We start from the raw sequence: 12,045 nt of genomic DNA, 5'->3' as shown, positions 1-12,045 counted from the left end.
TATAAAATATATATCTTAAATGAGGTAAGACACTTACTTCTGGTGTTTCTCTGTTAAAAGCGACCTCCACGTCTGCACTGCTTATCAATTCAAATCTGCAAGAAACGTTTAGGCCGGCAGCATATCAATATCATCATGAAGTAATATTTTATAAAATACACATTGTAAATGAGGTAAAACACTTACTTTCTGTGCTTTCCTTGTTGAAACCAGCTTCCCCGTATGTTCCGCATCATGAGTGAAAGACAACATCTACTATCTTGCATTCCAAATATTCATTGGTTGATGACATAATTTATCCAAGATGGCTGACAGAGATAGCCATGTGCTAAATGTCCCAGGCATATCCGTGAAAAACTTTTATACAAGGAGGTCAATTTGAGATGAAAAAAAAATATCAGTGTGTACAGTAAAGTATGATGAATATGTTAGTAATTTATAAACTAATATTTAGAGTAAAATGTAGTTTTTATTTACCAAAAACCAACTGTCCACGTATGTGGACGTCATGCAACAGAGCCGTCAGATTGCATAAAGTCTGATTTCTGTAATCTGCTAGTATATCTATTCTATTTTTTCCAAATATGTTATGCATTGTCTTATATTGTAATAAAACAGACATTTAACAAATATATCAACATAAATAAACATTTAAAATTAATTATTATAGCATTAAATGGCAACTTAACACATATATATGGAGACAAATTTGCATTTTGCCTGCCAAACAGGTACAGCATAGGTCAAGGTGTCAGTACAGAAAAATAAAAAATATCCCAGAGGACAGTGGAAGTAACAGAGATAAAATTATAATAAATCCTTATAATCATATTAATTATATAATTATATTGGTTTCTGTATACATGAAACTACTGTTATTGTTCTTACAATATGTGTTTTATTGTTATTATATTGTAAAAATATTGTTTCTAATAACTGAGCTGATATAAATAGCATAACATGACTTAAAAAAACACAATATTCCATATTATCCAAGTAGGGATAACTGCAGCCTGGAGCAATGGGTGTGCCGAAAGGTAGGGGCGTGCCAAAAGGTTTCTCATTGGGCTCGCCGAAAAGTAGGGGCGTGCCAAAATGTTTTGCGAAAACTGCCTGCATGGCGCGGCTTACTGGCGTCATCACCACGGCAAGTTTAGGTTATAGTTTCTTTCTCTTTCATTACCATTATTTTGTTTTAACATTTTATTGTATATTCTTATTTTTACATATTGTAGTCTTTTACAATAAAAAAGGTTTACAAAACTTATAATATATAGTAAATATAGTAATCAAAAACAACTAATTTTAGGATACAAAAGCCTCTTAACACACTAGCTGTTCTTAGCTTAAAGTAAATTAAAAGTTGTATTTATTAACATTAATGCACTGTGAAGTGAACAAACAATGAACAGCTGTATTTTTATTAACTAATCCTAACAAAGCTTAAAATACTGTAACAAATATATTGCCCATAGTTAATGGTAATTCATTAATTTTAACAAACAAAACCTATTGTAATATATTACCCTGAAAACAATGTTTTGCTTGATAGAGAAAACCAGTTAATAAAACACCACAGAATTGAAAAATTTGTCAAGTGTTTAGTAACTTTCTGCTAAATGACAACCAATTTAGCAAACAGACACAGCTTTATTCACATAAATTCAAATTCAAATTTTATTTCACATACACAGTCATACACAGTATGTTATGAAGTGAAATGCTTATATGACTACTGATAAACTATAAAATTTAGAATTTAATTTAGAGAAGGAAATTCCAGTATAGAAAGAGAGTAAGAGAATTTTACAAATTAGAAATATAGAGAAATATGGATTAATTCACATTACGTACAATATAGATTAAAATAACAATAACAACAATAAAATAGAAAAAAGTAGCAATGGATATAATAAATATACAGAAAATGGAATGTGCAGTTATGGGCAAGACAATGTGCAATATCACAGTCACAGTTGAAGTACACAGTTCTGTAATGTGCGTAATGTGCAAAAAGTGCCATTTATGTGTGTAATGTGCATGTCACAGTTTAAAGTTCACAGTTCTCAATTCACAATTCAGCTTTGTTTCCAATTCAAATAAACAAAAACATTCATTCATTCATTCATTTTGTAGTAGCAGTCCATTGAACAGAAGCCAGCTCTTTGTCTGAATAGAATGCTGTGAAGTCCCCCTTCTTTCCATTGCCTATGTATGTAGATGTATCCACAGCAAGCGCACCTGGTGAGCTTAGACTCCACTCTGTATTCTTTACTTGCTTCTGGACTGACAGATTTCCAGTCAACAATACCTACACAAGCAAAAAAAGAATAATAATAATAAAGAAAAACTCTGAATTAATGCAATAAACTTTATTTATTTTTTAAAAACCTTGTTTAGTTAATAAAATAGTTAAATATATTTATACAGCTCTTTTTACCATACAAGTTGTGTCAAAGCAACCTTAAAGTATTAAAATATTAAAATAGGACAATAGTGTGTCAATAATGCAAAAGTTGCAAAGTCAAATTGAAGAGGACTCATCTTCCCATGGCCTTGCACCAGCGGCCGTTTAGGCTAGGAGTTATTACCTGATGATCTGTGTCTGGGGCTCATCTAGTTGACACAGTATCTGCTGACATTCGGCTGTAGGTGTTGATCCACCATCTGCTCTTGGTACGGACTGGATCCAGGGCACTGCTGTGACCATCTGATCTGGATATGGACTGGATCTGGTAGCTATGGTGACCTGGGAATAAGAAACAAAAAGACTAATATTAATGTAAATGCAAAAGTTGCAAGATGCAAAATTTTGCCACAAAGTCAGATTGGGGAGAACACATCTGGTTTTCGCAGTATACATACTGTCCAGCCAGGCAAGGTTGGCTTTTCTTAGAAAACTCTGATGGTTGAAAACTATAACATTTAAAATAACAATTAGTAATATTTATAATTCATAAAAATAATTCATAATTTATAAAAATAAGTCAAACCCGTGACTTCCCACTCGTGAACTTGTACTAGATCGATGTACTACCAGTTCCGAGTTCTGACGTAACATAGCCCGTGAAACAACAATGTCAGCCCTAATGGGTGCAGTGTTTATGCAAGTAGTACACGGTGGAAAAATAGAGCTTAGGACAATATAACGTTGCAATCAAATTAATAATAATATAAAAATAATAATAATTCATAAATGTGCCCAGGCATTTTGGCTTGACTTGCCTGGACCGCTACAAAGTCGTGGTTTGAAGTGGTGATTTACCAGTTAAAAAACCTGCCTGGAACGCGGCATAAGTAATTTGCATTAGAACGAGCTATCGTAATATAGATAATTACGTTATATAAAGCGTAGATAAACATGATGAATTACACCATATCTTACCGCCGCCATCTTCTCTCGTCTAAAGGAAATTACTTATGTTTTTAAGCTGATTGGCCGCCGCCGCCTTAAAGTTTGTTTGGCGGTTTGCAAACAACTCATAAGTGCTTTACCGCCATCTGCTGGACTGGAATGTGAAACAAAAGTTTAACGCTGATTGGCCAGTACAGTAAAACTCCTTTCAGCAATGAGAAACCTTTTGGCACGCCTCTACCTTTCGGCACGCCCATTGCTCCAGGCTGCAGCTACTTCTTTGTTGCATGGTGTCCACATATGTGGACAGTTAAATATTTTTTAATAAAACTGAATTTAAAAAAAATTAAAATGGATTTCAATTTTAGCATCATATTAAAGTAAAAAAAAAAAAAAATCATAAAAAAATCTAGATAATGTTTTTCATAATTCATGCATGAAGGGGTTAAATGGGGTAAAACACTTACTTGTGGTGTATCCCTGTTGAAAGCGACCTCCGCGTCGGACTCGGCACTGCTTATCAATTCAAATCGATTCAAATCTGTGAGAAACGTTTCACGTTAGACTATATATCAGCATATATATATCATCATGAAGCAATGTTGTTTTATAAAATACATATCTTAAATAAGGTAAACACTTACTCTAGGTGCTTTCCTTGTCAAAACCAACTTTCCCGTCTGCGCAGCATCGTGAGTGAAAGAGAATATCTCACTGAAAAAAGTTTAAAAGCGCACAACGCATAACGATCGCTATAAATCACTATGATGTTATAAAATAAATGTTATAAATGAGATAAAACACTTAACTCTCGTTGTTTCCATTTTAAAAAGAAGCATCCTCGTCTGTTCCGCATTGCGAGTGGAAGAAAATGCCTTTGAGAAAAGTTTAGGCGCATACAGCAAATAAATATCGTTATGAAACGATATGATATTACAAAAACACATTTTGTGAGTAAGATGCATCAATTCATTTCGCTGTTTTCCGTCCTCATATGTTCCGCATCCCGAGCAAAGAAAATGGCGTCTGTGAAAAATATTTCAGATGGGTGAGCCGCGAACAGCGAGCAAATGTCCCGGATGTTACTAATAACACTCAACAGTGTTAATAAAGTTAACTCTCCGTATTAACACCCGCCAGAGGGTGCGGTTTACACTAGCTAGTGTTAATCCCCCAAAATTCAACACCACAATTTTTAACACTACTCCAAAAGCCTTTAACACTGCAATTTTTGCTGTGTAGGTTTTTCGCTCAATCTGACAAATAACACTGCAGTACAATTTTGGACTGTCTAGGTCAATAATTATCAAAAAAAATATATATGTTGAAATTTACCATTTAAAAAGCTTTAACAAGGTCGTTTAGAAAAGTTGCCTGTCCAAATATACCCAAAAGCCTATAAAGCCTAAACGAAAATGAAACCTGGTGAGCACATACGACAGTTGATTCTAAACATCATGCACAGTTTTAAGGAGATCGCACCACAGCTGCCGCTATAACATTCATAAATGTTAAAAAACATTAAATTTCTATGGCAAATTACCTGTATTTGCCAAAAATGTTTTTTGAAATCATTGATTTAGTTGGTTACAGGCTTTTTTCATATGTGCCTAAATGTTTTAAAGCGCTTAAACCTCGGTAATCGCAGATTGCAGCTATATTTATAGTTCATATAAGCCATTGGTTCTCAAACTTTTTTGGTCGCACCCCCCTTTAAACCTTTAAAAAAAATCTGGCGCCCCCCCTCCCGAAAACACCTATCCCACTTAAGACTAATAAATGATTTTACTAAACATAATGAAAAATTAATGCTTTCTTAGTTAAACAACAACAACAACAACAACAAAAAAACCTTGCAACACTTGAAGCAAAAAATAGCACAGGGAGAATAACTGTTATTATTATAATTCTCTGTTATTTATTTATTTATTTATTTATTTTTTTGTGTGTGGGTTTCATGCTGTCCTAAGGCATAGCAGGGCTTGAAATTAGCTTTTTTACTTGGTAGCACTGGTGCTCCCAACTTCAAAAAGTTAGGAGCACTAAAAAAAATATAGGAGCACCCAATTTATTTTTAGTAATGTGCCGATCTTGATTCTTCATGGCTGATTCTGATTGCAGATGTTTTACAAGCAAATGGGCTGATTCTCAAAGCCTTTTTTATATATTTATTTTACGCCTTAAGCAAGGGACAGGAATGAATGAAAATATGAGTACATGAACAAGATGTTTATTTTCTCTATTAAGTACAGCCATTTAAATTAGAGGCAGCCACTGCATTTTTAAAGAATCTACAGTATAAATAACAAAAAATAAACGACACAGTTCTTTCTTAGTCGTGTAGGCAATAAATGCAGCCATAACCAAAGTAGGCTACTCTTTCAATATTCAAAGTGCAAATATAGACAGAATTTTACCATCATGATACAGAGCTATAGACAACTACACAACTTATTATAGCCACATACTAATAACAGCCTAGATATTTTATGTAGCCTAATTTGCGCGCATTGGGGAGTCGATCTCTAAACGTGGGGTATTAAAATTGCTTTTGAATGCACGTGCGCGTTTTACTTTTGGTTTCATTTTAACGATCGCGCGAATCAGCGGCACTGAGCGTGCATTCCACAATACAAGAGATTACTTTTACAAAACCATTTGAAAGTGGGAAGACACAAACAGGATTTTGAAAAGCCCCAAGTGGAAATTTCGCCCCTGCGTGAGCTGAACTCTGCCGCTGAGTTAGACACGGCAAATCCCCGACAGTAATCTGCTGTCACGTTCAATTTATGACGTGCTCACACAAAGTTTAAATGATTTGCAACGGTCGCTTTGTCGCATCCAAACATATCTGCTGGACACGACAAAGCGACAGTTGCAAGTCATTTTAACTTTGAAGCCGAAAGCAATTATACCTCGTCAAATTTTCTGCATTGAGTTTTTGAATGACCAGCACCTGCCTGGGTCTGTGCGAATTAATCTATGGTTTTCTCTTCTCTCACACACCGATCATCTCCCATTCTAAGTTACGTCCTTTGTAGGGATGTTAACCGATGACCGTTTGACCGGTGGTTGACCGTATCAACGTTAACCGGTCAAAGTTGTCGGTAGTCGGTTAAAAAAAAAAAGTGCCGGTGCGTCTTTTACGCATTCTGAAGGTGCCTGTTTTATATATTGGTTTTATCATGTTGCAGTCTAATAGGCAACATTCCGCATAAGATGGGCTTAGATTTGGAAATACATTACATCTACATTTCAGTGGTAACCGATAAGGTGATGATGATCATCATCTTTCTTTATTATGGTTAGCACTACCTCAACTAAAGCGGCGTCTCTTCGGAGCTGTCATTTTCTTAAATGAGCCGTGGCAATGTTTCAAATGAGCTTCTAACCTAGACAAACGCCTTTATTTTCAAAGCGATCACCTTGTACCCAAACCATTTGAAACTAAGGAGCCATTTGTCCTACGATTACATACAACAAGCTCTTCGGCGCCGTGTTTGCGGGACTCATGTTTCGCGCTGTAGGGGATTTTTAAAAAAGTGACGTGAGTGGCAGTGTGTGTGTGTGTGTGTGTGTGTGTGTGTGTGTGCGGGAGGCAGAGCGGCAGAGAGAGGCCGCGATCACACCGAACGCGTTTTTGCAGTTGGAGGCGCCTCTTTTGAATGGTTTTCTGTTGGCAGTGAGCGTTCTACGCGCTGCTTATGCGCCCCAGGCGCCTCGCGTTTTTGCAGGAGCGCTCTGAGCGCGTGAAGTTGAAAAAAAAAAAATCAACTCTGAGCGGAAAAACGCCCAACGCCATTCGCGTTCTTTTCCATTGTCCAATCGAATGAATGGAGACGAGGCGGGCCTTCTGTTGTGGTGACGGAATTTTACGGTTGCTTAAAGTCCGGAGACTGCAAGAAATAGAGGAGAAACCTTTTGTGTCTATTGTGGGTAACCCGGAGCTGTATTATTTAGGGTTTCTGCTAATATGACAGTTTACTTAACAGCATAAAACTAAGATTTTAGAGTGCTCGCGCTATAATCCTTTGATTTGACTGACAGGACAGCTGTTTTGGTCGTTGCTTAGCAACATAAAAAAACGCAGCACGCTCTTTTATATTCTGTTATTATTAAAAGTCACCAAAAAAAAAAAAAGGCAGTGCTGTGCGCCTCGCGTTTTTAGAGCTAAAAGACGCGTTCGGTGTGATCGCGGCCAGATGCGACAGAGTTGCGAAATTGCAGGCGCGGCTCGAAATGGCTGTTATTTCAAATAGCGTACCATATTTTAAACTAATCGGTTAACCGGTTTCAACCGGCTAATGAGGCTCGGTGGTCGGTCAAGAAATTTTTTAGTTTTCGCCATCCCTAGTCCTTTGGCTGTTTACGTTTCTATATTTATTTTTCTGCTGATGGCCCGCACCCCCCCTGCAATACTCGTGCGCCCCCCACTTTGAGAACCACTGATATAAGTGGACTGGTCTTGATGCACAGCATCTAAAATGTTATGGTCATTCTGAAATTCCCAAGCAAAATCTGCCATCAAAGTATTTCTGTATAATTGCCCCTCTGAAAGCAATGACTGCATTTATTGTGTTTCGTCTGCTCACTCAGAGGCGCAAGTAATTTATTATATATTAAAAAAAATTCTTATTCTCTTAATTTTCTTAGTGATATTTATTGCCAGTTTATCAGGAAGTGACTATTTTGTTCTCTTTGACTCATTTTATGCGATATTCCAGTTTTGCGCATAAGTTAAATTCACAACTTTAGATGGAAACTCAGCTATTGACAGGTTGAGATATTTACTGGTTGTTGTACACGCTGTTCCAGATAGGATGGAACCTCCCTCGATAGCACACGTATACGCTGTTGATTTCAGTTGCTGTACTGTCTCTCCGGACTCCAGTTCCACTGACCTCACTTGGTCAGCAGGGCCTGACAGGAAACATCATAATGAATTTTCAGGGACAAAGCTTTTAAATCATGGTTTAGAGTGACGGTCATGATAATCTGGACTTTGCTATCTTGTTGAGTGATTATTGTACAATATGAAAATTTGGCCATGTTTCACATGAAATGTGTCCCAGTGCACCAGTGGGCTGAACCTGCAGTCTCAATTCATATGGTTTCTTTATGGTTCTCACTTGAGGAAGAGAAAATTATTAGATGGAAACCATTCTGACACGCACACAGGCGACACATTGTGATGCAGGAACAATATACGTTTCCTGTGTTTCTGTGTTGAAAAGGTGATTGCGGAAGATCATGTGTTGCATGGGTTTGTCTGTTCTTTCTCTATTTGACCTTAATCTCATGTCTGCGAGTACAGACTAATATAAATCAGTTTACTATGAGGAAGAGTGTGGTCAAGACTAGAGGTCGACCGATGTATCGGTTTTGCCGATTAATCGGCACCGATAGTTGATTGGCCGAACTATCGGTTATCGGCAAAAATCCTTGCCGATAGTTTTTCCGGGTTGCGTTCTTTGCTGAAGCGGCTCACGCTCTGCTGTCATGGAGTATGAGAGATTAAGCCCTAGACCAATGTTTAATGCCAGGATTGTTACCATATATTTGTATTGATTTATATCCAGCTGTTCATATTCTTAGCCAGCAAGTTGCAGGTGTAAAGACATGAGAAAGCAAACTGTGTTCATTCAGCCGACAAAATCAGTCACAGCGCGCCATAGTTTTACATTACACATCTTTCCTACATCGTTCATAAAGACTTGACCCTGTGCTGGAAAATTGAGTATTGTGCATTTAAGCAAACTATTTGTATTTCTGTAGCTCTAATTAAGTCTGTATGCTTAATACAGAGCTATAATTTATGTTTTAGCCTTTTCTTCAGGCCGTTAAAGCATGGTGAGTTTGCATCTTGTTACGCGCTTTATTTCACAATGCCATTTTCCTGTTCCTATTTGATTTTAATAACTGATCAACAAAAATATCTATTAAAAATGAAGATAAAAATAATACAAAACGAAATTCGTTAAAGAAGGGATTTTCCACAAATAAAAACGTACGAAGTTGTCAAAAATTGTGTCTGACCCTCTCCAATTCTCCTGGCGTATTGCCGTCCAATTCATACCACGTCCTTTATGACATTTACAAATTACACAAACTTCTTTCGTAATTAACATATTAAACTGAAACAAAACAAAACAAAAACAAATAATATTTTAACAAATGTAAAACAGAAAAGAAATTGTTTCTGAATATAGATCGCACTTTCTCTTTCCGTTTCATGCTTAAACTAACCTTTGCCGCTTTTTTGATCATTCTTGAAGTAAACATTTGCCCGTTTGGTGATTAAATAAACTGTTTTAGATTTATGCTTGAACTAAACAACGCGTCCTGTGTGTGTGATACCTGCAAGTTGTCCGCGCAACACAGCGCTGCACTTTTGTTCGGTTTCATTAAAGGGTGGGTGAAAAATAGATTCTCCGACGCAATCCTCTCTTCAATGAGCGTGTGTTTTTCCCGCATATGGCACGCGTGCGCGCCAGAAACGCGGCTGGCTTCATTGCACAGAATTTCCACAGTGAGCTAAGTGTGTATTGTTTGACAGTGTGAGCTATCAATCGCAGTTTTTGACTTTACATGTGCCTTCATTTCTGCCGTTTATAATGCAGTACTTAGATGCACTGACAGACTTTCAATTGCTCTTTGTGTTTGTCCGTCCTAAAAAGCTTGATTGCAGATGCAGTTAAATGCACTTGGATTTTCAAATACTTTTATACGAAACTGATGTACACACAGTCAGTTATGTTTTCAGAGCAGGACAAAACATCTGATACATCGAAATAGATCTGTGCATTCGTTTGAATGCAGCCTGTTAAAGCCGCCTCTGTCTGATCTCATCAGTAATAATCAAACGAAAAAGAAAAAAACTATTTCTGTAAACTTGCCGACACTTAAAGAACACTAATTTTAAATAAGTAATTATTTTAAAAAGCAGCCTGCTTATATAATAAAAAAATGTTAAAATTTAAAGATTCCCACCCCTTTACAATGAGCCCATTTGTAACATCAACTAAGATTGATGAAAGCTGTAGAATAGAAGTGTTGTTCCTTGTTAGAGTGTTAATTTCAACATTTACTGATATATTGTTAAATTTCGAAGTTCATTTTGTTAACATTAATGAACTATGAAATAACTTTAATGATCAATTTATAATTACTATTAATATTTTTATTCATTTACAAAGTATGGTTTAGTATTCATTTTTTTAAATAGTAGAGCACTATTTTAGTTGGCCTTCAATATCCATTTTCAAAAACTATCGGTTAATTAATCGGTATCGGCCAGCGTGGTCCAACCTAGCTATCGGTATCGGTAAAAACCAATATCGGTCGACCTCTAGTCAAGACTGTGGAATATAGGCCACTGAACGTCACTGGTGCACTTTAAGTGGTGCCTGGTGAAATTTTACAACTCCTTCCTGTGGTTTACTAACCTAAATTATATTCAGCTAAAAGCATTACTTAAAAATAGCCATTTTACAGTTTTCTCACAGGTCTCCTTCTCTGTTTTGTGCAGTTGCAGTGATGATGAGGATTATGATGGTGATGAAGAGGAGACAGAGCTGAGAGCTGAGTGTGTGTGGTTGTGTTGCGTTCACATTGGGAGCGGGACAAACCCCCCTCCCCCACACACACTGCACCCATGTTCTCCCCCGACCAGGAAAACATCTCCACGTCGTCAACCAAAGTGCCAGTCAAATACGGAGAACTCATTGTGCTCGGGTAAGACCTTCTGACCTTTGACCTTGGATCAGCGGGAAGCTGCATCTGTCGTGCTGTCGAAGTTTGTAATGCTGATTGGCAACTTTGCATGCGTGTTTGTGTTTCTGAAAATAGAGTCAGATGCCGTGAATGCTTTCTGTGTTTCTGATTTTGTTGTGGTTAGTAACATCATTGTGGGTGAAATGTGAGGGTGATGCATGTTCATGAGAACAACAGAGCTCTCAGTTAGAAAATACAAAGTGGGTTTCAACGTGGTGTTGGAGTATCATAATGCACTTCATTGACTTTCATTTGAAGAACAGATTTTTGTGTGATTTCCTGCGGTGTGTCATCACATGATCGACTGGCGTCTAAAAGAGCTTTTTGTGTATTAACTTCTTTGATTAGATGTTCTCAGGGGTTATGTATTGGATTAGATTTTTATCTTGAAGCACATAGGCTGCAAAATCACAATATGGCTTAGTGTGATTATCAAATTGCAGAAGCTGTGATTTAGTTAAATAGTCAAACCAAAAGTTATTCAAACACCAGATATAAGTTTTGATATATTTTTTTTTTACTAGTGGGTGCAGTACACTAGGTCATTTATGTAAGTGAGGATAGCAAAATAAAGTAAACTGTGACAATATTACCCAAAAATTCTTCATGCAGTGGACTACCAGTAAAAGTGATAAAAATTGGGGACCAAAGATTATTCGACCTGACCTTTTTTTAATTGCTAATTTGACCTTTTTACACCACAGACTGAACAAATTAAGCATTGCTTGGTAATCAGTCCAAAAAGTATTGATAGCTGAGTTATCTGACATTATCAAGATGAATTTGTTCTAACACAATTTATCTCTTGAGTTCTTGTCATGTTTTATAACCATTTTCTAAACTATAGAGAATAAACTGTTATAATGTGAAAAATGTTGAAGGTGTCTGAATAAATTTTGGTTTGACTGTATATGTCG

At 36.7% G+C, this 12,045-nt stretch overlaps 1 protein-coding gene across 1 annotated transcript in view; it reads left to right on the top strand.

Moving 5' to 3' along the window:
* The window catches only part of peli1b (pellino E3 ubiquitin protein ligase 1b), a 51,510-nt gene that overhangs the window by 24,367 nt on the left and 15,098 nt on the right, over positions 1-12,045 (top strand). The window contains exon 2 of the mRNA XM_073826651.1: positions 10,884-11,089. Coding sequence (XP_073682752.1) covers positions 11,010-11,089 — 80 coding nt within the window. The 5' untranslated portion in view covers positions 10,884-11,009. The remainder of the gene's footprint in view (positions 1-10,883; positions 11,090-12,045) is intronic.

Source organism: Garra rufa, chromosome 21 (assembly GCF_049309525.1).
Source record: "Garra rufa chromosome 21, GarRuf1.0, whole genome shotgun sequence".
Taxonomy (NCBI): domain Eukaryota; kingdom Metazoa; phylum Chordata; class Actinopteri; order Cypriniformes; family Cyprinidae; genus Garra; species Garra rufa.
This window is presented reverse-complemented; position numbering and strand designations above follow the sequence as displayed.